This window comes from Dendrobates tinctorius, unplaced genomic scaffold (assembly GCF_039654945.1).
Source record: "Dendrobates tinctorius isolate UK_male_01 unplaced genomic scaffold, ASM3965494v1 ptg000075l, whole genome shotgun sequence".
In the NCBI taxonomy this organism is placed as follows: Eukaryota; Metazoa; Chordata; class Amphibia; order Anura; family Dendrobatidae; genus Dendrobates; species Dendrobates tinctorius.
The window spans coordinates 25,483,220-25,509,930 of record NW_027361743.1 but is presented as its reverse complement, the minus strand read 5'-3'; the positions used below and the strand labels follow the sequence as shown (position 1 = coordinate 25,509,930).

At 45.9% G+C, this 26,711-nt stretch overlaps 1 protein-coding gene across 2 annotated transcripts in view; it reads right to left on the bottom strand.

The window, feature by feature from the left end:
• The window catches only part of RNF17 (ring finger protein 17), a 585,601-nt gene that overhangs the window by 136,598 nt on the left and 422,292 nt on the right, over window positions 1-26,711 (bottom strand). For both annotated transcript variants that reach the window (XM_073583105.1, XM_073583106.1), the window contains 3 exons: window positions 20,799-20,889; window positions 18,901-19,016; window positions 11,472-11,767 (listed from right to left, as the gene is read on the bottom strand). In XM_073583105.1, the coding sequence (XP_073439206.1) occupies window positions 11,472-11,767; window positions 18,901-19,016; window positions 20,799-20,889 (503 nt within the window). The remainder of the gene's footprint in view (window positions 1-11,471; window positions 11,768-18,900; window positions 19,017-20,798; window positions 20,890-26,711) is intronic.

Genomic DNA, 26,711 nt, shown 5'->3' with positions numbered 1-26,711 from the left:
ATAGCGAAATTACGTTCCTTTTTTGTTACCATTTAAACTTCACTTTGAATTTTTTCCCCTCACCATTTTTCATTAGTATAGAGATATGGATAGCGCAATTCAAACCAACAAAAAAGTTACAGCTTTTGATAGAAGTAGAGGTAAATAAAAAAAAAAGTGCAAAAAGAAAATCTGGCCTTGGCGGGAAGAATTTATTAGCCCATCCATGGTAATAGGTTATTAATGTGTGTGCTGAGCCAACGATCAGCAGGATAAGAATTGGGAAACCTGTTGGAAGTCATCTAAGGTGAACTAGGATTGTTAAAAAAAGGTTCAACTTTTTTCACTAATAATCAGCGCCACAGTTTGCCATACACATGTATATTTAACGTTCATTACACTGCTCAATATGGCACACACTATCTTTACAGACACTCCATATCATTGCCCTTCTGTATTTTTTCACGTATAATGAGATACACGGGTATTACATACCTGGTAATGTGTTTTTTCATGAGACATGACGGCACCACGAGAGAGGGGATCCGCCCAACAAGGACAGGAAACCTTCAAGATAAAAGGGGCGTCTCCTCTCTCCGCATCAGTTGTTTTACAGAGCACGAGAGGAACTCTGCAGGTTAGTGTACATATAACTAATATATCCTTTACATTACTAAATTTCCAACACTCAAGGGAGTGTATAATGCTAATAATGCGGGGGGCGTGGCATGGCCGGCGAGGAGCGAGGACGTGTTCTGGAGAGCTCCCGCTCCTATACTGGCTACCGACCTATCAGAGACCTATTCAGATGACTTCTACCCCGATGACCACCAGAAGAGGCAGAGGAAGCACGTCCACCGGCCCCACGGCGTCTGAAAAGGCTTCCCATAACATCTCCCGCTACTTTACAGGAGCGGGGAAGAAGAAAGCCACAGGCACCATGATGGATTCGGCGCGCAAATTGCAGCCGGCCCCGCCGTCAGCGGGAGGCAAGGTACAGGAGGTGGGGGAGCTGTCTGAGGGGAGGGAGGACTGCAGGGGGACCTCTCGGGGATCTGGCGGGGTGGCCTTGGAGGCTCCACAGGAGACGGGGCACTCTCCTCACAAAAAAACCGCTGCGCCCCTGGAGGCCCGTCTTTCACAGGGAGACCCCGCAGGCATGCCAGCCCAGCCTCACAGCAGCACGGTGTGTGAGGGCCCAGAGGTGATTTCTCTGGGGCTCTCCACGCCATGCTCTCAGAGAGGCACCATTACTCCCCCTGACACCAGTCTTATCACCGCCAATGGAGCTACAGTACAGGGGGAAGCCGACCCTACGATGAGAGGGCAGTCAAATTACACCATGCTATTTGCCCATCAGGCTGGACTGCCATAGCTCCCCCACATACCCACCAGTTAGCTGCATCCCTGACACCACAGTGTGGACCATCTGGCCCTTTCTTTATTGGACAATCTGCAGCATCCATGGGAGTCGATCTTACATTACTATATAATAAAATAAAAGACATCCCGATGAAACAGGACATGGATCAATACATTGTTCGTTTGGAATCTTCCTATAAAGTTGAACTTTCCATACTTAAGGATGACATCCAACAATGCGGGGAGAAAGCTGAATCCCATGACCAGCTTCGGGCTTCCTTGAATGATAGAATGGAGGCTCAGTAGGCTGCCATGGCCGCTCAAGCTAGACAGCTACAGACCCTAGGAGAGAGGAGAGATGCTGGATGACTCTGAAAACAGGGGACGAAGGAACAACATAAGAATACGGGGATTACCCAAATCTATATCTCCCCAGGAGTTAGATACCACTTTTAGAGGCATCTTCAACTCGGTATTAGATAGGCCCCAAGACACTCCACTGGAGCTAGATCGTGCCCATATGGCTCTGGGCCCGCGTAATAGTGAACAGGACCCACCGAGAGATGTGATTTGCCGGGTCCATATGTACGAACTTAAAGATGTGGTCATGGGGGCAGCCAGGAAAGCAAGACCCATAAACCACTTGGACACCCGCATACAGCTTCTACCAGACCTGTCCAGATGGACTTTACAGAGGCGCAGAGCCTTCCGCCCTCTCTTGGATGTGCTGCGGCAGCATGACCTTCTCTACACCTGGGGGTTCCCGTTTTGCCTCCGGGTTCAGAAAGGGGGCACAGTGCATCGTTTGAGCCACCCTAGTGGAATCCGAGCATTCTCGGCCGCCCTGGATATGCATGAGGTGGACATCCCTGACTGGCCACCCTTACCAACATTTTATAGACTGGATGATCCTCGCAGGGGTCAGGCTTCTCAACGGCAGCGACGACTCGGAACACGGCCCAATGGACATGGGCGCATAAATCCAAGAGAAGGAGACGCTGATTGATTACTCAGCTTTTTGATTTGGGGTTGGTTCTCATCTGTTTGGGTGGGGGACAGGGATTGGGGATCATTTCTACTGGCAAAACAGAATTGAAGTTCAAATCAGTTTTTACCATCAGTTGATTCCCCCTTTCTCTTCCTCCCCCACCTTAGAGGGGTACTTATTAAACATGGTTCCCACCTGAAACAAATGAAAAATAGGGAAATTATGGACCTCACTGAAAAAATACTAACCCTGGAGGCGACGCATAAGACTGGTCTGGGGGTGGGGACGCAGACTGACCTGATCAAATGTAGAGATGACCTGAAGTCCCTGCTAAACGAGAAGTCTCGCCATCATAGAAATCGCTTTAAAAGTATACTATACGGCCAAGCTAATAAATGTGGATGCCTGCTGGCTAGGTTTCTGCACCCACGCTGTCAGACCACATACATCCCATCTCTCCAGCGGCACCGTGGTCAGACAATGTCGAACCCAACGGAAATCCTTGATATAATGGGACGTTATTATCATACATTGTACAATATTAACGGAGATTGCCCCCCTCAATCGCCCCAGGACCCCCAACCACAAATAGAATCTTATATACATGATACCGCCCTCCCGACACTGGCCACAGACTTAACGACACCATTGGAAACTGATTTTACGATTGAAGAGATTGACGAAGTCATTCAGAATACCCCAGCTGGTAAAAGTCCGGGACCGGACGGCTTCTCCCCTCATTTCTACAAGATGTTCCGAGAGCATTATGACGTTGGTCTTTAACTCCATCGCGAGCGACTCCCCGTTTGTCCCACAATCCTTAGAGGCTTTTATTACAGTAATACCGAAGCCAGGGAAAGATCCCACGGTGGTGACTAATTATCGCCCAATATCTCTCATTAACGTTGATGTAAAACTCTACGCGAAAATTTTAGCTAACCGGTTGGCTCCCCTCCTGCCTTTAGTTGTACATTCGGACCAAGTGGGGTTTGTGCGGGGGAGAGAGGCGAGAGATGGCATAGGCAAGAACCTCATTTTGACCGCACATGCTAAATTAAAACACAAACAGCTGGCTTTGCTGTCGATTGACGCGGAGAAGGCCTTTGACCGTGTACACTGGGGCTTCATGTTTTCGGCCTTACGACAGATGGGCCTGGGGAGCCGTTTCCTACATAGGATTGCAGCCCTATATTCTGGTCCTTCGGCGAGGGTTAGAGTCAATGGTGCAATGTCAGATTCTATAGCCATTGGGAATGGCACACGACAAGGCTGCCCTCTGTCGCCCCTTTTATACACGGTAGTTATGGAACATTTGGCAGTGGCAATTAGAAGGAATCCCAGTGTGCACGGTCTATGGGTAGACCACGCTCATATCCCAGCCACACATTACCCTCCTGTCGTTGATGGCGGAGTTTCAAAAATATGGTGCAGTCAGCAATTTTAAAATCAATTTTCATAAAACTGAAGCCCTTAATATATCCCTGGGACAGGCAGAACTTGTGAGGACCATGGGGAATTTCCCCTTTCGTTGGAAATCCGGGGCTATCCAATATCTGGGTGTTCAAATTCCCTCCGACATGACAGACCTTTACAAATTAAACTATTTGCCCCTCTTAGAATCGACACTGAAACGTTTGAGAGTACGGACGAAAGAACATCTCGTGGTTTGGCAGCATGAACTCATTTAAGATGGATGTTCTTCCCAGGTTTTTATACCTGTTCCAAGCGGTTCCGATTATACCACCGAAGGCATTCTTCCAGACCATTAGATCTGCACTGTCCCGTTTTATTTGGCAGACTTCTAAGCCCCGTCTAAAGTATACCATCCTGACTACCCCGAAATCCAGAGGCGGTGCAGGCCTCCCTGACCTAGAACTCTACCATTGGGCCTCCATACTTGTACGTTTATTCGACTGGCAATTTGGCCACCGTTCCAAGCAATGGGTTCAACTGGAACAGACATCCTTTAATATCCCTCTATGACACCTCCCATGGATCCGACGTTATGACTTTGTTGCAGATGACTCTGGGGGATCCACAGGCTTTTTGGCGCGAGCAGCTCTACAGCTCTGGAACCGTTTAAAAATTAAAAAGAAATTGATCAGCGCCCTGAACCCGTTGACACCAATTTTTGGCAACCCAGATTTTCCTCCTGGTCGTCACTGAGACCAATTTTTGGGTTGGCATATTAGTACTGACTTACGCCTGGAACAGGTTCTGGTGGGAGGGGATATCCCATCTTTGGAAATTTTACGGGAACAGTTTACCACTAGGGCGCTCTCCTGGATGGAATACATTCAACTGAGGTCGTTTGTCCGGGGACATATGGTTGACCGCACTTGTCGCCCCCCCATGACACTGTTGGAAAATTTACTACAGCAGCAGGACCCTCCCTCTCATCTGATTTCTCTTTTACATAAGGAATTCCACACTGGTGACCCGGAAGCAATCCCGAGTTACATCCGAGTGTGGGAAGAGGAGATGGGATATAAATTCTCTGCTGAGGATCTTGATAAAGCTTACCTTTTCGCACACAAAATGTCCCCGGCTGGGGGCGCACAGGAGAAAAATTTTAAGATACTGACCAGATGGTATCTGTCCCGTCAGACTGAAGTCCATTTTCCCGTCAGTAGACGACACCTGTTGGCGGTGTGGAACCGAAAGAGGCACACTATTCCATATATGGTGGCAGTGCCCAGCTATACGACCCTTCTGGAAGGTGTTCGCGGCTTATCATAGAATTTCTGGTGATTATGTCCCCCCCTCCCCACAAATTGCCATCTTTTCGATCCTTCCGGGACCCATATCCACTCAGAAACGGAGCCTTCTCCGGTTCTGTATCACCGCGGCATGCATGGTAATTCCACGCCATTGGCGCACTGTGACACCGCCAACTATGGCGGAATGGGTATCGGAATTCGCAGACATCTTCCGTAAGGAAGAACTAATGGCTGAAATGGAAGGTGACAACATCCGCTTGATCCGAGTGTGGCAGTCTTGGATCATGTTCAAGGAAACTACCGAACTATCTCAACTCGTTGAGGAGGCCTCAGAGGTCGGTGTGGAGCTCTGGTGTCCGCTCACCCCCCCTTTTTTTTTGTTCCCGCCCTCCCATATGTTTCAGACACGTGGTTGAAAACCTATTACCCCTAATCTTCCCACCTTACCCTCCTTTGTGCTCTTTCCCCCCCCTTCTTGTCTCTTTCCTTCTTTTTCTTCTGAAGTACACCTCTGCTGATACCTGGAAAGATGTTGCTACGTATGTTTACAATTATTGTTTTCTTGCGTCTGACCATTACATACTACTACTGTACCAGATGATACTTGGGGAGGAATGACACCCCCCAGTCTGTTCCATTGAACATAAGTAATGTATAACGAATGTTTATATAGTTGAGTTTATCAACCTATAGTGCCAATTACTTGGATTGATTCTTGTACATGGTAGTGCATATGAACCCTATACCAACATTCATCCTACTGAGACGTAACACGCCCGTCTCAGAAGATGTTTCGGTCTTATACAAGGCTGACTATACTGCGACCTTGCACGGCATGGTGTACAATGTTTGATGTCTTGTATGTTATTTTTGTCTTTTTGTTTTTCAATAAAAATAGATTCAACATAATGCTAATAATGCATACCACTAATGATATGATCAATAGGGAGGGATTATAAGGGTGCCGTCATGTCTCATGAAAAAACACATTACCAGGTATGTAATACCTGTGTTTTTCCATTCTACATGACGGCACCATGAGAGAGTTATAGAGATTTTATTCTCTTAGGGAGGGATCACTGCTTATAACACTCTTCTCCCTAATGTGAGATCAGAGGTATACAAATAGGCTTAACCTATGATGTTTGACAAAGGTAGACGGAGTGGACCAAGTGGCCGTCTTACAGGTTTGGTAAATGGGAACGTCTGCTCTCTCCGTCCAGGACGTCGTCATGGCCCTCGTGGAGTGGGCTTTTATACCTTCTGGAATAGCCCTGCCTGCACTGCTATGTGTTAGCATAACGGCCTTCTTTACTCATCTAGCTATAGTCTGTTTAGAGGTTTTTAAGGCCCTTCCTTGCCCCTTGGAATGGGACAGATAAGGCCTTCTGTTTTCTCCAAGGTCCTGTTATCACTAAATACTGCAGGAGACATCTCTTCACATCTAGGCAATGATGCCTCTCCTCCTTCTGGTAGTTCCGTAAGAACAAAGGGATCAAAAGATTATCTCCTGAGCCCTCTGAAATTTTGATAGCACCTTGGGAAGGTGTGCTGGATCTAATTTTAACACACTCTATTGTCCATGGCCTGAGTGTAGGGAGGGTCTGTTGAAAATGCGAGTAAATTCTCAACCTACAGCCCTATGTGAGTGCCACTAATAAGGCTGTCTTTAAAGTTAACACTTTATCTGATGTTGTGTTTAGTGGTTCAAACGGACTCTCTGTCAGGGATGATAGGACCAAATTTAGATCCCAGGGAGGAGGAGTAGGGGACAGGACAGAGTCAGCTCTAGTACAGGCCTGGATAATCCTGGTCACCCACCTATTGTTTGCCAGGTCGCAGTTGAATAAGGCTGCCAGGGCTGAGATGTGTACTTTGAGGGTACTGACAGCTAACCCCAATCTTAAACCTATCTGCAGAGATTCCAGTATTGCCACTATCGGGACTTTTCCTTCCCGTATTGGGTCTGAGGTAGATAACAATTTTTTTACATATCCTCCTACAAAATTTTTTGTAGTCACTGGTTTTCTGCTACCGAGTAAGGTGGATATTAACGCTGCTGAGAATCCCTTTTCCTCTAGTAGTGACCTTTTAAATTTTAGGCTGCCAACTGCAGCCCGGATCTCTGAGGGTGATTGAAGGGACTCTGTGTTAGAAGGCCCTAGACCTCTGTCACTGACATTACTCTCAGTCAATAATAGAACCATGGCCTTATCGGCCGGAAGGGAACTATCATAACCACTCTGGCTCTGTCTTCCCTGATCTTCCTCAGAACCGCTGGTATGAGGTATATTAGAGGGAAGGTGTACAGGAGACCTGATGTCCACTCTATCCTGAAGGCGTCTACTGCCAATGGTCTGTGTGCTGGACTTAGGGAGCAGAATTTCTGAATCTTCCTGCTGGCTTTTTTGAGGCATAGAGATCTATACTGGGTTTTTCCCCACATGTGTCCTTATCCGTTAAAAAATGGATTCTTTTAGGTACTATTCTCCTTGCCTCAAGTGGTTCCTGCTCAGACAGTCTGCCTTCAGGTTGTCTATACCTCGGATATGTAGGGCCGATAATGAGAGGGATTGGTGTTCTGCCAGAGTCATGATCTGGCCGCAAGCTGTTTAGCGGAGGTCGTTTGACAAGAGCAGTCACCATCAGCCTAAAAGGGCCGGTGACTATCTGCATCAAGGACTGAGAACGGGTGTCTCCCTGGTGGTTTACATATGCAACCACTGCTTGGTTGTCTGATAGGACTCTCACATGGTGCCCTCTTTAAGTGAGGTACCAATTCCTTAAGCATTTTTATGATTTGTTAGAAGTTCTTAATCGTTCGAGGATAGATTCCTTTCCTCCTTAGCCTAGGGATCCTGGAGCCATAATGTGTCATGCGTTGTGACCCCTTTGGAGGTTGTGTGTGTGTCGGGTACTCCCCTCGGAGATGACTATCTGTAACCGCCACCTGAGTGTCTGGAGTACAAAGTCTGGAGGGTGAGCTTCTGCTCTAACCGTCCCCGATTGTTCTGTAGCACACACCTTTATAGTTCCCTTGTGTGGAACTGGGCCCATTTCACTGCTAGTATGCAGGAGGTGAGGGACTCCAATACAGACATGGGCCTTCACAGAGCCATTTTTGGCTCTTTTTTCGGTTCCAGTTTGGATTTTTTTGAGGTTCAATTGCCCCCCCAAGCGTCTGTAGTGTTTCCATCACTATTCTGACTTGTTCTCGACAGTAAGGGAGACTTCTTCCCACTATCAAGAAGTTGTCCAGATATGGTATCATCAGAGTATCTTTTCTCTAAGGTGCGCTGTGACTTCTGCAATTAATCTTTGTGAAAACTCGAGGGCTATTGCTACCCCAAAGGGAAGAGTCTCGTTTTGAAAGTGAGACCACTGAGACCTCATCTTGACTGCCAGTCTGTGACATTTGCAGCCTTATTGCCGGTCAGAATGTGGTGACAAGCGATCTTGAGGCCCAGGACTGCCATATAACCCTGAGGAAGGAGGAGGTCCACTGCAGACCATATCGTCTCCACCCTGGAAGACGGGATTATCAGATACCTGTTGAGGTCTTTTATGATTTATGATTGTCCTCCAGGAATTATCTGGGTGTTTTTTTTTTGTTTTTTTTTAAATAGAGGGGAGTAAAAACCCCATCCTACTACCGGAAACTTTTCCAGGACCTGTTTGTCTAGGAGTGAGATTGCTTCACCTTCCAGACTGTCTTTCTCGAGAGGACTGCCTATCCTCGTGGAGGCCAGTGGTGGAACCTTAATACCAGACCTGACCCCCAATTTGTCAGATCGAGGTGCTGGATGAGATCCGCTCCCAAGCTGGGAGGCAGTGCACCTGAGAAGGCCTGTCACTGGAAGGGTTTTTTGGTGTCTTTGGAGGGCTTGCTAAAGTAGAAGTCTCTCCCACATTTGGATCGCTAGTCAGAGTTGTTTCTGTCTTGATCCTTTTATTGCCATCTCTTGGATTTCCGGCCCTATCAACAGGAGCGCCGAAAAAAGCCTGACATGGCTGTTTTCTGGGAAAAATCTTTTTTGTTGTCGGTTTTTCCTAATACGTCACCCAATGTCTGACCAAAATAGGAAATTTTTGTCACACGGTAAAGCGCAGAGTTACATCTTTGTGTGTCCCCCGGCCAGCATTTAAGCCATCCTTCACGGCGTCCTATATTAGCCAAAGCTGCTAATTTGCTGTATAGCCTTGCGGAATCCTGCAAGTCTCAACTAGGAAAACTGCCGCTGCTCTTATGGCCGGTATTGCCTCTAGAATAGTCTCCCTGGGGACTCTTTGCTCTAGCTGATCCTCCAGGTTATTAACCCATATCTTACGGGATCTAACCACACCAGTGGCCGCGATGGCCGGCCTAAGTGTTTCAGCTGAGGCCTCCCAGGCTGTTTTAGGACAGTTATCTGTCTGTCAGAGGTTCTTTCAGGGAACCTACATCTTTAAGGAGCAGGGAGGACTTTCTGGTGACCTTTGAGATCGCTACGTCAATTTTTGAAGCCTCATCCCAGGATGAGGAGGTTTCTTCCTCAAGCAGATATTTCCTTTTCAGGGAATTGATTATCTGGGACTACCTCTCTGGTTTTTCCCATTCCCTTTTAGTGAGTCCTTGCCACTGTTAGTAAATAGGGAAGGCTCTACGTTTTCCTTATAAAAAGCTGTCGAACATAAGTCTCGTATATGATTTTCGTATCTACCAGCCCCATGGTATGCCGTACTGCTTTAGTAAGCTTGTCTGTACTGTATCCTCTACTAGGAACGCTACTTTCTTAGTAACGAGATTTAGCCGAGTCCTCCTCTGATCCCTATGAAGTCCTGACTGGAACAGGGATCTCTAGCTCTCAGCAAAAAGGGTGTCTTCTCCGCTACTGTTTTATCATTACAGGCCCGACACAACTTCTTATTTCTAAGGGACTTTTTTGTATAAGTAATATTCCAAGCTTTCGATTTACCCCTTTTTTAGGGACCTCCAATGCTCTACCCCACCAATGTATGTAAAAAGAGGGGAGAGAGGAGACAAGAGAGAGAAAGAGAACAGACATTATCGTACTGGACTTTCTCGAAGCTCACTCACCACTCGGACGCTTCACAGGATGGGTACCGGATCTGTAGGCTGACTGGTCTGTACACGTCTCCCATCGGAACTGTGGACCCTCCTTTTTAACACCATGTTGATCCTCCCGTACGCTGTCCGAGCGGCTTCCACTGTAGATATGGCGCATCTGGCTCCTCTCATCTGAGCGAGACCGCCACTCCTGCATCTCCTGGCGTAAGTGCTCTGGCGAAAAAGGCTCTCAATCTTAACAAGTTAGCTGTTGCCGCTTTCAGATGAGAACAGTCACACTCAACCTAGAATGGTTGGTGACCCCTGCCAGCACTTTTTTCTTTTTTTTGAATGCATGACCCATGACCTGCGATTGCGGGCTGGTCTCCCATTCGGGTGCCGGCGCCCCCGGCACTTGCTGCCGACATACTGTCCTGAGGCTGCTGCACTTCTGCTTCTGGAGCACCTTCAGTGCGCGCTCCTTATGCCAGCTTGAAAATTGTGTCCGCGCGCACCCGGACTGTGTCCGGTGCGTGCACCCAGATTTCACTGCTGGATCACGCGCTGCCTGCTCTCCGGTGCGCGCTCCCAGCTCCGACCGCCGCATTCAGGTGTCCCCATTAGCTGCACGTGCCCGGCTTTTCCCCTTCCGATACGCGTCCCGGTCACCGCAGCGTTCCCATGCTGCTATAACCATGACACGTGCTGCTGCCGCCATCATACCTGCGGCCCCCATGAACCTGGTCATCTGCGGAACCCTCCACACTGTGCAGGTACTCTTCTTGGGCAGTCCCGGTGTCAGACCTGCGCTCGACAGGGAGGGATCCCCAAAGGGTCCTCCGAGGAGACTTTCATCTGCCCGGGCACCGATGTGCCTCACGGGCTGCATGGCCACTGGTTGTCAACAGGGAGGGAGCACAAAGTAGCCTCCGTGGATATCTATGGGGCACGGTCAACAGGGAGGGTACACGTATCGTGGTCTCCGAGGTCCAGACTTCACCCAGGCATCTGCCTCACGGGCTGAGGCCATGCACTCGCTCAGGGGGAGCATAGGAATATATGGCCCCCGAGGCGACTACCGGTACCTGGTGACGGGTGTAGCAGACCGGTGCCTGCCCGTAATCACCCGACCCAGGCATCCTCTTCTTTCTTCCAGAATCTTCAAGAGCTTTTCATCTCGAGGGTTCCCCATCGAGGACAGGAAACCAACTGATGCGGAGGAGCCACCACTTTTATCTTGAAAGTTTCCTGTCCTTGTTGGGCGGATCCCCTCTCTTGTGGTGCCGTCTTGTAGAATGGAAAAAATATATTATACATATCCACTTTAACTCATCTTGGCTGTATTGTTTTTACATTGTAAAATAAAAAGCATTACCCAAGCATTCCTGGATTACATAGATGGTTCCATCGTCATTGACATGACTGACTTTAGCTGAAAAGGTCTTCTCTTCAGGTAGCAGAGGAGGCAGGTACGGCTCATCGACCATCGGCTCCATCGCTGGCTTTTCGGGTACTGCAGCATTACTTTGCTCACTTGTTATGATCTTGATGCTGTCTGTCTGTGAATCGATTTCAGCGTCTTCCTCTGTATCATGCTCTTGAAGACCACTGTTATCCAAAATACTTGTACTTTTCTCAGTAGTTTCTAACATTGGCTTGTGCTTTTTTATCCTTTAAAAAGAAAAAAAAAATAAGTTAAGCTCATCGTGTGTAATACATAGAAGAAAAAAAAAGCAGACATGTACTGTACGCAAGGTAATGTTCAAATTCTGTACCTAATACAAAGAGGTCTGATTCAATATCCAACAAGACGTAAAGGGGATAAAATTGCAAAATGCTTGTAAAACAGCAACTTTGCAGTAGACTTATTAAAAATCCTGTTTTTAAGAACACAGGAACTTGTAATTCCATTGTGCCCAGCCCATTGCCAAACTTACTGGCCACAGTGTGGTCTCAAAGAGGCTGGCTACCCACGTATTAAGATTTACAGCCCGCTTGCGAAACTCTGAAGCTGGCTATATGTTGCAGGGTCTGACCATAGTCAGTCCCACGGAGATTCTCCATGAGGCAGAGGGCAAAGCGGTCTCTGCCAGAAGCCTAGAAAAAAAACGCTCACTTTGGACCATCGACAGAATTGTCAATCTGCAATAGCCCATTTTCCCCCTACAAAGCAAGAAGCCGGGTGGTAGAGGAGTGGAGCGCTCCTGAAGAGAAGTGTTGAGACAACTCTATAATTTGTCTAGGTGGAATTAGAAAAATGTGATTACTACACAAAACAGAGTCTTGCTCTGGAGATGACTTACGTTGGTCATTTTATGCACACTTTCAGGCATCTTTAGTGAGGAAGCAAAAAGCAAAAAACACAAATATCCTGAACTAAAACTTAACTTACTTTTTCAGTTCAGATTCGTTTTTTATTCATTTCATTGTGCATTCATTGCATATATGGGTGTGACCACCCTCTTTCTGAGCTGGGAAAACCATCCTGCCTGGCCTAAGCTGTTACTAGTGGTTCAGCTGCTCGATCCTTGTTCACATTCACATCACTTGGCAAGTGAAAAGGTTTTAAATACTAGAGTAGGGACTGTCCCACAAGGGTTGTCGTGACGTGGCGGGATGGCTTGTACATTATTTTGATCAAAATTATGTTTACTAAATACCCTTATTATTATTATTATTACCTTTATGCATTATTTGCAGTTTATTTTTTACTTTTTAGTTCAGGATATTTGTGTTTTTTGCTTTCTCTGGTTAATGGTCATGTGTTAATATGCACTTACATTGTGCATACACATTAATTTACTTTTTCAGTTTAGATTCGTTTTTAATCTTTAGTGAAGAAGCAGTATAAAAATGAAATCAGACCACCCAAACGCAAGTGAATCCCGCCTTTCTATGTAAGCTGAGAATGTATTACTTTTGGTCTCTTTCAATCTTTTCACCCATGTAGGTAAATATAGGGCTAATAGGTTAGTCGCTGCCTTTAGATTACTTCAGTGATTACTTTTTTTTTGACAGCATTTAAAAAAAAAAATAGACTTTGAAACCTCCCCAGAAGATCACCTCTTTGAGAGAAGCACTGCATTTTTCGGAGACCATTTTGCAATTAGTGGTCCTGTAGTCAATGTATATTATGCTTCTTTAAAAAGATTACAAGTAGTCATAAGCGAACATGCTCGGATTAGCTATTATCCTAGCATACTCGGGTGCTAACCGAGTGTCTTCGGCGTGCCCGGATAAGGTGTTCCGAGTCCCTGCGGCTGCATGACTCCCGGCTGTTCGATAGCCGATTGCCTAACAAACAGTGTCTGCAAATTGAGATTCTAGTTTGGCTCTTATCCCAAGTCATGTGACAAGACCCGTTAAAGGGTCCTGGTCCATTTCTCATCACCGGCTTCCTGCTGGCACCGATGAGTGACGCATGGACGCAGGCGGAAGACGTCACCCTCGCTGCGTGACAGGTGAGTACGACCACCGACCGCTGCGATGTCGCTGTAAGATCTGCCAGTGTGGCAGCTCACTAGCGACCATTTAGCGATGCACCAGCGATCCTGACCGGGTCGTATCGTTGTCGGGATCGCTGGTGCATCGCTAAATGTAACGGGACCTTTAAGTAACATTAAGCTAAACTGACCAGTTTGGTGCAAGCAAGAGGGCTCCGCTCACTGAGGAAAAGCTGCCTTCTTTATTTAACCCCTTAAGTGACTGGGCTATAAATATTTTTTTTTTTACATCTGACATGTCACTTTATGTAGTAATAACTCTGAAATGTTTCAATATATCTCATTGATTTTGAGATAGTTTTTTTGTGACACATTATACTTTAGAATACTGGTGAATTTAAGTTGATGTTTTGCTTTAATTTGTAAAAAATATCAGAAATTTGACATTTAAAAAAAAAAAATAGCAATTTTAAAACTTTGAATTATTATCCCCTTAATCCAGATAGTCATACCACACAAAAACATTAAGGTTATGTTCAAACTAGGCGGTTTTGCTGCATTTTTTCAGCTGCATTTTACAGCACCAGCAAAGCGTATGAGTTTTCAGAAATCTCATGCACACTTTTTTGTCATCAGTATTTTGTGCTGTGCATGGTTTTGTGGACATAAAGCACGTCACTTCTTTCAGTGTTTTTCACCCATTGAAAGCAATGGGTGATGAAAAAATGCTGACGAAATGATAAAAAAGCAAGTACAGCAGTGTAAGAAATCTATTTTTTTGATTTTTCCAGGTTTACCATCTTGTCTTGGTCACCTGAGATGGCAGTTTGGATTAGTACAGTTTAATTAAATTAGCGATGCCTACCAAGTTACTATTGGCCCACAAAGGTGTGTAACGGAACAAGAAAAAAATGTCTGTGGCTGACACTGGTGTGAGATAGCACAATGTGAGTAAGGCTAGTTTCACACTAGCGCTTTTGAACGCAGCGACGGCCTGCGCACGGCCGCCGCTAAGCCCCGCCCCCTGCCGCGCCTCCACCGGTAGTTCCGCCTACCGGCGCATGACGCTGCATACGTCCTGCACCCCCTATCTTTATCACTGGGGGCGCAGGCTGTGCGCAGTATGCGTTTGGCGGCGCATGCGTCCTTTTGACGGTGCGCCGACCTGCGCCAAACGCAACCTGCTGCAGTTTGGTTGCGCTCGGCGCACCGTCAAAAAGGCGCATGCGCCGCCAAACGCATACTGCGCACGGCCTGCGCCCCCAGTGATAAAGATAGGGGACGAAGGACGCGCTACCGGCGGAGGCGTGGCAGGGGGCGGGGCTTAGCGGCGGCCGTGCGCAGGCTCAAAAGCGCTAGTGTGAAACTAGCCTTACTCAATGGCTGACCAAAGTGTGAACATTAGGCTATGTGCCCACGTATGCAGAAATTTCCTGAGAAAAACCTGACTCATTCCCAGGAAATGTGCAATTTTTTATTCACTTTTTTTTCGCGTTTTTTATCATTTTTTTTGCGGATTTTTCGCAGTTTTTACCGGAGCTTCCTGATACAATGAAATCCGCAAATTTTCTGCAAAAGTAATGAACATGCTGTGCTTTTTCCACAATGCGTTTTTTTTTTTTGTGGGAAAAAAAACGAATCATGGGCACAAAAATTGCGGATTTCTTTCTATTAATAGGATGCTTAATGTATGCATTTTTTAAGAATTTTTGCCACGGAAAAACGCTGCAAAAACGCGAAAAATCCTGAACGTGTGAACACAGCCTTAGAGTGTCCTACAAACAATGCACTGCCAGTTGGGTTACCCACTGTGTACCTTAGTTACCAGCACGCTGGTGCAGGGAGCTGGTAACCAAGGTACACATCTGGTATCTAAGCGCCGCGCGGCACTTAGATACCCGATGTGTACCTTGGTTACCAGCTCCAGCTAGCTGATCGCTGGTCTCCCGCCTGCCACATGCAGGGAGACCACATCACGTTTGAAGTCACTTTGAGGGGTCTATATGAGAGAAAATACCCAAAAGTGACACCATTTTAAAAACTGCACCCCTGACAGTACTCAAAACCACGTTCAAGAAGTTTATTAACCCTTCAGGTGCTTCACATGAATTTTATGAATGTTTTAAAAAAAAAAAAAATGAACATTTAACTTTTTTTCACAAGAAAATTATTTTGAGGTCCAATTTTTATTTTACCAAGGGTAAGAGGAGAAATTGGACCCCAAAAGTTATTGTGCAATTTGTCCTAAGTACGCCGATACCTGATATGTGGAGGGGAACCACTGTTTCGGCACGTGGCAGAGATTGAAAGGGCAGGAGCGCCATTTGACTTTTTCAACGCAAAATTCCCTGGAATTGAGATCGGATGCCATGTTGCGTTTGGAGAGCCCCTGATGTGCCTGAACAGTAGAAACCCCCCCAAAAGTGACCCCATTTTGGAAACTAGACCCCCCAAGGAACTTATCTAGATACGTAGTGTGAAGTCTGAACCCCCAAAGACTTCACAGAAGTTTATAACATACAGCCGTACAATTAAAAAAATCATTTTTTCCATTTTTTCATACGCTAAAGGACGCTTTTTATTGTAAAAGTAGTTTTTGCATCACCAAATTTTGAGAGCTATAATTTTTCCATATTTTGACCCACCGAGTCATGCGAGGTCTTATTTTTTGCAGGACGAGTTGACGTTTTTATTGGTACCATTTTCGGGCACGTGACAAAAACCAGCGTTTCATGAACTTCTTTTAGGGAAGGGGGTGCGTTTACACCGTTTCACGTGTGGTAAAAATGATAAAGCGGTTTTATTCTTCAGGTCAGTACGGTTACAGCGATACCTTATTTATATCTTTTTTTAGGTTTTGGCGCTTTTATACAATAAAAATAATTTTATATAAAAAATAACTACTTTATTCTCCGAGCTATAACTTTTTAATTTTTTCACTGATGAAGCTGTATGGTGGCTCGTATTCTGCGGGACAAGATGTCGTTTTCAGCTGTACCATGTTTATTTATATTCGTCTTTTTGATCGCGTGTTATTGCACTTTTTGATTGGCGGTATGATGTTAAAAAAAAAGGCAAAAAACAATGCTTTAAGGGGTTCTCTAAGGGGGTTAACTAGTGGGACAGTTTTATAGTGATCTGACACTTTGCAGTGCACTGTGTCAGATCAGCGATCTGACAGGCACTGCTGGAGGCTCTCAGCAGGCACTGAGAAAGCCGCCTCCCTGCAGGACCCCGCGGCCATATTGGATCCGGGGGCCTGCAAGGAGGAGGCCCTCGGACGAGGGTCTCAGGGAAGCACACAAGGAGTCCTCTCTCCCTTCGCGATTCTTTTCTATGCCCCCGGTACACTGCAATCATGTTTGATCGCAGTGTGCCAGGGGTTAATGAGCCGGGGGCGGTGTCAGTTGTGATAATCAGCTGACACCCGGCCGCGATCAGCTGCGCTCCCCCCGTGAGCGCAGCTGATCGCGGTGACGTACTATTCCGTCCAATGTCAAAAAGGGGTTAAAGTAGTTCATTAACTCTTTAGGTACTTTTCAGGAATTAATGCAAAGTGGCATGACAGGAATGAAAAAGTGTATTTTTACCACCTAAAGTTTTATAACTTCTGAACAGGCCGCTATAGTCGGCAAACTCTAAGGCAGTTATTTGGCCATGAACTGCCATGGCAAACATCAGGACTACACTATCAAGATCTCAGCATGCTAATGGAGTTAAAGAGGGAGCCCTCGCAAGCTCAAACATTTCAATGCTGTAGTCACTATTGACAGCAGCATTTAAGTGGTTCGGCTATGGTCGGTGCCAACACTTATAGTGGCAGATGCAGAAAGTTGTCAGCTACAGTTTGATGTTATTTTCTTATATCTTAGGTCAGTAAAACGACATATTGATGGTAACTAAAGGGTTAAAAAGTGTATAAATTAAGTGTTCTCCTTCTACTGGCACCAGGGTACATCCATGGTTTATTGACTCCCCAATGAAAGATAAGAAAGATTCTGCTGGAGGAGGAAAAAGAAAAAGGAAAAGCGCCCCTAAAAAATATAGAAAAATGGTCTTAAGGTGATAGACATGCACAGATGGAGGGAAGCAGCAAAGGAGATTTACTTTTATTAGTTTATCACTTGTAGATTGTGAGCCCTCGCGGGCAGGGTCCTCTCTCCTTCTGTACCAGTCTTGAATTGTATTAAGATTACTGTACTTGTTTTTTATTATGTATACCCCTCCTCACATGTAAAGCGCCATGGAATAAATGGAGCTATCATAATAATAAACAATAAAACGCACTGCAGTTGTTCCTCTTCACTTTAGTTCCCCTAGTAAATCAGCATGGCTACTCCCCGATGCATTCCTTTTTTGTCTCTGTGAGTATATTTGCATTTTTAGTTATCCGTGTTCATATTATCTTGTTAGCATGGTTGATGTATTACGGTACACGACTAATCCCCTTCTCCCTGGGTGGGGGGAAGGGTACAGACTGAAGGTGGATTCAGGAGCTAAGGCAAGGTACGAGGCCTCGGCATCTTCACCATCAGAAGTAATCTGGGGAACAGGGAGAGCTAGGGCACCCCTAGCATTAGGGACAGGGAAGGAACCCCTGATCCTAGAACACCCGACAACAGAGTCATGACATTAGCTCTGACCGAAATCATTTTTTGATCCATTATGGATCACTGCTCTGACAGGGCAACAGCAGCAGCTCAGCCTGGAGGTAGCAGAGCTACGCACTGTCGTTTTAGAGCACCCTAACACACCAGATTTGGGGACTGTGACTCCCAGGCAACCCTTAGTAGAGGTCCAAGATCGTTTTGCCTGACAGGTTTCTAGAGGGCGTGACAAGTTTGCCATTTTCAGAGAGGCCTCTAAACTATACTTCAGGTTACGTCCTTATTCCTCGGGAACCGAGAAGCAATGGGTGGGGATAATAATCCCTCTACTTCAGGGTGACCACAAAGAGTGGGCATTCTCTCCTGTTTGACGCCCAGTCGCTCCAGACAGTGGAAGAATTTTTTTCTGGCGCTGGGTCTTATATAAGACGACCCTGACCGAGTTGCCCTGGCTGAGTAAACACTACATCAGCTTCAGCAGGGAGACTAGCTGATGGAGAATTATTGCTCTGAGTTACGGATGTGGTCCACAGACACTAAGGGGGTGACCCCATGATATTCCCTGGGTGGGGGAAGGGTACAGACTGAGGGTGGATTCAGGAGCTAAGGCAAGATACGTGGCCCCAGCGTCTTCACAATCAGAAATAATCCGGGGAATAGGGCGAGCTAGGGCACCCCTAGTGTTAGGGAAGGAGCTCGTTGTCCCAAGACACCCAACAACATAGTTGGGACATTACAACTACTGTGTACAGACCTTCGATCTCTCAGCGCTAATCCTTTTGTAACCAAAGTTTCAGAGACGTCAACCTTCTTGCCTGCTTCATTCTTGATTAATATTCTAACTGGTAAAGGCCAATGTGAAGCATTGTCCTATGGAGGAATACAGTATATTAAAATGGAGACTTGATGCTAATACAATGTTAATCGCGCACCAGAAAATCACTATTAACCAAACAGAAAAACAAAATATGCCAACAGAAAAATTACAATACATGAGCGAGCACAGCTACTACATCCGATGCAAATAACTTTTGTAAAAGAAAGTTTTCATCTTATTACAGGTAGGACATTAGTGGAAAAAACCCATTCATAAAACAACTCAACATCCAAATGCGTTTGTCTCTATTCAATTAAGGGAATTGTTGTTGAATAAGCCTTTTAGTTTGTCAAGGACCAGTGGCATAAAACTTTTTCATTGGGTAAGATTCCTTCCAGTTCTTGAAGAATGCTGGTCATCCCAGATCTCAATGACACAAAGAGCAAGAAAATATCTGTGCCTGAGAACATGGATATGCATGCATGATCACAACTCGGCTGTTTCCACCTCCCCTACTCCTTTTATGAGATGTTACTTCAGTCACCTGTCGCCTGCACCCACCTTCAAGTTCTGAGGACGAATGATTGGAATGCCATTGTTTCAAACTCTGAGGAAGACCATCATTGTGATCTGCACTGGAGGTGACAGCAGGAATGCTTAATTTATGGCCTCTTTCACACATCATTTTGCCATCAGTCACAATCCGTCGTTTTATGAAAAAAACGGAACCAGCAAATGATGATGCTGGATCTGTTTTTTTCTCATAGACTTGTATTAGCGACGGATTGTGACGGATGGCCACACGTTTCATCCGTCTTTCGACGGATCCGTCGGAAATTCAGTGTCCGTTGGCTGTATACAACGACATAGTAACATTTTTTTGTGTATGTCGAAAAGTCAGACAGCGACGGATCCAGCGCCATCTGTCGTTGGCTATAATGGAAGCCTATGGGCGCAGGATCTGTCGCTGGATTCCGTTTATTTGCATCTCAGCGTGCCCGGAATCATTTCTGTTCCTTTAATTTAACCAAAAAAGCCATTCTGGCAGATTAAAATTCTCTCTCGAATTCTATTCCTTTAGAATTTCTACGGCTGCTGTGACGGATCCATCAAAAAAACAGATCCAGTGCATCAGTTTTTTGCAATCTACACAGGATCCGTTTTTTTAACAAAACGACAGATTGTGACTGATGGCAAAAAACTGATGTGTGAAAGAGGCCTATGCCACCTATAAAGTTTTTGATGACGGCTATACAACCCCTTTAAAGTATGTTTTAATTCTTAAAACACATTATATTCATCTTTATGGAAATTAATACTACTTGGAAATGCAGTTTTCTTTTTTTTGAAAACTTTGACTCCTCATTTAATTTAAAAACAACAAAAAAACAAAAACAAAACTGGCTTGCGGTCTAGTCTTTCTGGGACAAACTAATGAACTGTATCCCAGTTCAGATCTTCAAATTTTGTTCAGTCTGTTTGCACCATGTGCATATAAAGGTGTAGCCTGCATTTTCGTAGAGCTGGACATTATATTGAGGTGGTTCCCAATGGCTGTGTGTCTACTATCTGGATCTAAGTCTTCTCAGCCCTTATCCACATGCATGTAACTTGACAAACGGTAAGGTTTTTAATATTAGAGTTAGGACCGTCCCAATTAGGGTCACCATGAAGTGGTGGGATGGCTTTTGCATTTTTTTGATCAAAAAACATGTTAACTAATTACCCTATATTATTTTCATGCACTATGCCATTTATTTACTACAGGGTATTCAAATCATTATGTTCGGGGTTTTTTTTGTTTTTTAATGAACTATTTATCTAACAGTACTGACTTCAATAATCAAAGTGACGACGGCTCCGATAAGGTATTGTCTAACGTAGTCACAAGCTGTTATAGTCCAGTTCTGACATCCTCCAGCCGGACTGTAAAATACAAAAAATAAAAAATAAAAATACAGTAAAAAGTTAGGTAGCACAGTCTGGAAAGAGGTGGCTAAAAAGGTACAGAAGAGCAGTTTAATCAAACTATTTGGAACAAAAAAAATAATGTATAAATATTGATCTGTTGCGCTATTAGGGTGTGTGCACACGCTGCGGATTGCTCTGCAGAATTTTCAGCGCGGATTTGATGAAAACCGCAGGTCAAAAGATCTGTGGTTTATCTGCAGTGTTTCTGCAGTTTTGCCTGCGGGTTGACACCTGACATGGAGCAGGTGCCATACCGCAGCGGAATCCGCACAAAGAATTGACATGCTGCGGATTTGAAACCGCAGAAAAAACGAGTGGAAAATTCAGCAGCGTCTGCACTGCGGTTTTCATTTTACATAGGTTATAATGGTACTGTACACCGCAGCAAAAACTGCTGCGGATCCGCAGGACCAAAATCACTGCGGATCCGCAGCATGTGCACACACCCTTACAGTTGTGCTCAAATGTTTACATACCCAGCCAGAATTTTTGCTTTCTTGGCCTTTTTACAGAGAATATGAATGATAATACCAAAACGTTTTTTCCACTCATGGTTAGTGGTTGGTGAAGCCATTTATTGTCAAACTACTGTGTTTTCTCTTTTTAAATCATAATGACAAGCCAAAACATCCAAATGACCCTGATCAAAAGTTCACATACCCTGGTGATTTTGGCCTGATAACATGCACAGTAGTTGACACAAATGGGTTTGAATGGCTACTAAAGGTAACATCCTCACCTATGACAAATGCCAGGAAAATTGTTTGGGATGCAAAGAAAAACCCACAAATAACATCAGCTTAAATACTGGACTCTCTGAAAACTAGCGGTGTGGCTGTTTTAAGATACACAATAAGGAGGCACTTGAAGAAAAACGGGCTGCATGGTCGAGTCGCGAGACGAAAGCCAAAATGACTAAGACCAAAAGTTCACACACCCCATTTCTTAATACCGTGTATTGCCCCCTCTAATATCAATGACAGCTTGAAGTCTTTTGTGGTAGTTGTGGATGAGGTTCTTTATTTTCTCAGATGATAAAGCTGACCACGCTTCTTAGCAAAAAGCCTCCAGTTCCTGTAAAATCCTGGGCTGTCTAGCATGAACTGCACACTTGAGATGTCCCCAGAGAGGCTCAATGATATTGAGGCCCGGAGACTGTGCTGGCCACTTCAGAACCTTGACTTTGTTCTGCTGTAGCCAATGACAGGTCGACTTGGCCTTGTGTTTTGGATTGTTGTCATGTTGGAAGGTCCATGTACGTCCCATGTGCAGCTTCTGGGCTCATGATTGCAAATTTGCCTCCAGTATTTGCTGATACCACCATGGTTACTTACCGGTAGCCGGTTTTTCCGGAACCCATGACAGCACACCTGAGAGAGGGATCCGCCCCGCCAGGACAGGAGCCTACTGAGACATAAGGATCAGCACCTATCCCCCGCTTCACTTGAGTTACAGAGCTTTGAGAGGACTTCCCAGTTAGTACATGTTAATCCAACACATCACTCAAAAGCACCCTACTAACTGTGCACACCCATACGGTGAAAAAGGGGGGGGAATATACGGGTGCTGTCATGGGTTCCGGAAAAACCGGCTACCGGTAAGTAACCATGGTGGTTTTCCCTTCACCCATGACAGCACACCTGAGAGATTTTTGGAGACTTCGAAACACCTTAGGGAGGGACCACCACTTGCAGCACCCTTCTACAAAAGGTTAGGTCAGCAGAGGAGGATAGATTTAATCTATAGTGCTTAAAGAAGGAGAAAGGGTGAGGCCCAGGTACCGGCCTTACAAATCTGTTCAATTGATACCTCTGCCTTTTCACCCCAGGAGGTCGCCACAGCTCTGGTGGAATGAGCCTTGATGCCGTCAGGAATCGGGATACCACTAGCTGAGTAGGCTATACTAATGGCCTCCCTAATCCATCTAGCAATAGGCCCTTTCGAAACCCCATAGCCTTTCCTGGCACCCTGAAAAGCCACAAATAGGGACTGGGACCTCCTCCACTGGCTAGTGACATATGTATTCTAATAGAGCTCTCTTAACATCCAAACTATGGAATTTTTCCTCCCCCAAATATTTTGGATTCTCGCAGAAGGATTGGAGGACAATCTCCTGACCCCGATGTAAATCTGATGCTACCTTAGCCAGATAAGCAGGGTCTGTTCTTAACACCACCCTATCCTGAAAAACTTGTGTATAAGGTGGATTTACAGAGAGAGCATGTAAGTCGCTTATTCTGCGGGCTGACGTAAGGGCCACTAAAATGATCGTCTTTAGGGTCAGAAACTTTAGGGGTAGCTGGTGTAACGGCTCATACGGTTCCTTTATGAGGGCTTCTAGCACTAGGTTTAAATCCCAGGGGGCTATTCTGGGTATTGGGATAGGCCTAGCTCTATGGCAGGATTTAATGAATCTGGCTACCCATCTATTTGATGACAATTTGCAGTTGTAGAGAGCCCCTAGTGCAGACACCTGAACTTTAAGTGTGTTCACCGCTAACCCCATCTGCAACCCCGATTGTAAGAACTCCAGGATGGCACTAATTGGGGGTTCTTTTTCTAACGGCTTACCTAGGAATTGTAGGAACTTATTCCATGTTCTGTCGTAGATGTTAGTCGTCACTGGTTACCTACTCTTTAGCAGTGTGGCCACCAACCCGGGGGAGAACCCTCTTATCCATTAAAAGCGACCTTTCAAATTCCACGCCGTCAGATGGAATCCTTTGACCTGAGCGTGGAATATTGGGCCTTGAGCTAGTAGGTCCGGGATTTCTGGCAGAACCCATGGATCGGAGAGGGACATTCTTTGTAGTAAAGAAAACCAGGGCCTTTTTGGCCAAAACGGGGCTATTAGAATCACCCTGGCTTGATCGTTTCTGATCTTCCTGACAACTGTTGGGATCAGAGCCACTGGGGGGAACGCATAAGCTAGCCTGAAGTTCCACTGGATGTGCAGAGTCCACTGCCCATGGCTTTTCCCTCGGGTTTAGAGAGCAAAACCTTCCTGTTTGCCTGTTGTGCTTGTTGGCAAAGAGGTCTATTACTGGTTTCCCCAGAGCTGCGTTATTTTATGAAAAATGAACCGATTTAGCACCCATTCTCCTTGCCTCAGGGTATTGTGACTCAGAAAATCTGCCTCTATGTTTTCTGCCCCTTTTATGTGTAAGGCTATCAAGGAGTGTAGGTGTTCCTCTGCTCTGCTCAGAATGTCGCTCGCCACTTTCATTAGGGAGTGTGATCTTGTCCCTCCTTGCTGGTTGATGTATGCCACTGTTACCCCGTTGTCTGACATGATGCGTACATTGCGACCCTGAAGTAGCGGAATGAAGTGACTTAGGGCCTTGTTCACTGCCCACAGTTCTCTTAGGTTGGAAGATGCCTCCATTTCTTGAGGTGTCCAGGAGCCCTGGCCTATGAGGCCCCTTAGGTGTGCCCCCCACCCCGAGGAGCTTGCATCTGTTAAAATCACATCTGTCATCTGTCTGTCCCACGGTATTCCTGAGGTCAGATTTGTACTGTCCAGCCACCAGTTGAGAGTCTCTGGTTTTTACGGAAAGCTCCAGCTTTCCTTTTAAACGGCCTCTTAGCGATCTTTGTGCTGATAATATCTCCCCCTGGAGTTGTCGGGTGTGAAATTGAGCCCACCTGATTGCCGGAATACAGGACGTTAGGGTACCTAGTAGGGATATTGCCCTTCTCAATGTCATACATGGTTGGTTTCGGGCCGCCAAGGCCAGATTCTGTACCTTCTCTATTTTGGACTCTGGGAGCAGACACGCCTGCCTTTCTGAATCCAGTATAAATCCCAGGAAGGTCTGTTTTTTTAGGGGTTGTAATTTCGATTTTTTGAAATTGATTATCCACCCTAATTCTTGCAAGGTGTCGGTCACCCGGCTCAACTGTGCCGTGCAGTGGTCCTCTGAGCTGCGCACTATAAGGTAATCGTCCAAGTATGGTATTATGACCGTATCGTGAATCCGGAGAAAGGCTGTCACCTCCACTATGACCTTGGTGAAAAGTCTCGGGGCTATGGATATGCCAAATGGAAGAGCTCTGAACTGGAAATGCCTCAGTACGCCTTGGATATGAAGCGTTACCCTCAAGTATTTTTGGTAATCTGGATGGATAGGGATATGATAATATGCATCTTTTAAGTTGACTACGGCCATAAAACAATTTTGATGTAGTAGCTTCACGGCCGTAGCCACTGACTCCATCTTGAAGGTCTGGTTTCTTATCCATCGACTGGCTGTCACAGATTTATCTGTCCTGAATGATTGATCCGTTTTTTTTTATCAGGAAAAAGGGGTGAATAGAACCCCCTTCCTTCCTGTGTGTGTGGGACCTCGTAAAAAGTACCCGCTTGTCTATCAGGCTCAGGATCTCCGCTTCTAAGGCCAACTGTTCTTCGGTCACCTTCCTAATGGGTGTAATGACAACCACAGGTTTTGGCTGACGAATAAAGGGGATTCTCAGGACTTCTCTTAAGATGCCCAGGATCCAGGTATTGGAGGAGATCTTTTCCCAGGCCTGGAAAAAGAGTGACAAATCTCCCCCCCACTGGAATACTGGCGTCAATGCAGCGATTTCTTTGAGGTGGAGGTGCTTCCACCAAACATAAATCCCGACTCTTTTTTCCTTTTATCCTCCCATCTTCTCCTGTCAGCGGGAGGATGCCCCCTATTGAATCTTCCCCTCCAAAAAGGCTGTCTCCTCTGTTCCGTCGGGAACCTGGGGAAGCCTTTTTTCCTATCGCTTGCTTTCTCCAGGAAATCGTCCAAGTTCATGCCGAATAAGAACCGACCATCGCAGGGGAGAGAGCACAATTTAGCTTTAGACTGTAGGTCACCCAGGCAGCCCTTAAACCATAACGCGCGTCTGGCAGCAATTGATAGTCCCGCTGCCCTAGCTGTCAACCTCAGAGTCCGCCGAGGTATCTGCCAAAAAAGCTGGTGCCCCGTGCAAGAGATACATATCTCCTAAAATGTTCTCTCTTGGGACCTTTGATGCCAGCGTCTCTTCTAACTGCTGCAGCCAGATCATGAGGGAGCGTGCCGTGCAGGTGCCTGCTATCGCCGGCTTTAGCCCTCCTGCTGTCGCTTCCCACGCATGCCTCAAATATGAGTCCGCCTTTTTGTCCAGCGGATCTCTAAGAACCCCTGAGTCTTCCAAGGGCAGGGCCGACTTTTTGGAAGACCTGGATACTGCTGCATCTATTTTTGGGACTTTGTCCCATATCTCCGCATCCTTGTGCTCAAAGGGGTATCGTCTCTTAGAGGTAGACGGAAGGGCCCCAGATTTTTCTGGTTTCCTCCACTCTCTCTCTCTCAATAAGCGCCTGGATCTTCTCGTTCACTGGAAAGGTCGATTTTTTACTCTCTTGAAGCCCCCCAAACATGACATCCTCTAGGGTTTTAGCCGCCCTTTCTTCCTGTAGGCCCATTGTGGTTCTAATGGCCTCTAGGAGAGCATATGTGTCTTCTACAGGGAAACATGGCTTGCCTCCCGTGTCACTGTCTGAGGATTTTAATAGCAATAAACCTGAGGCTAAAAAAGATTCTTTCAATATATGTGGTTCTTTATTGTAAATAATAGTCACACAATTTCCCAACGTTTCTGCCGTATTGGCCTTTTTCAAGGGTATCTTATCTGTATGACCATAAATTGAAGATTCAAGTTTCTCCAGATAGAATATGTGGTAGAACAGGACAGCTGAAGGTCCTTCCTCTGACCGCGGCGCTGTCCTGTTCTACCGCATATTCTATCTGGAGAAACTT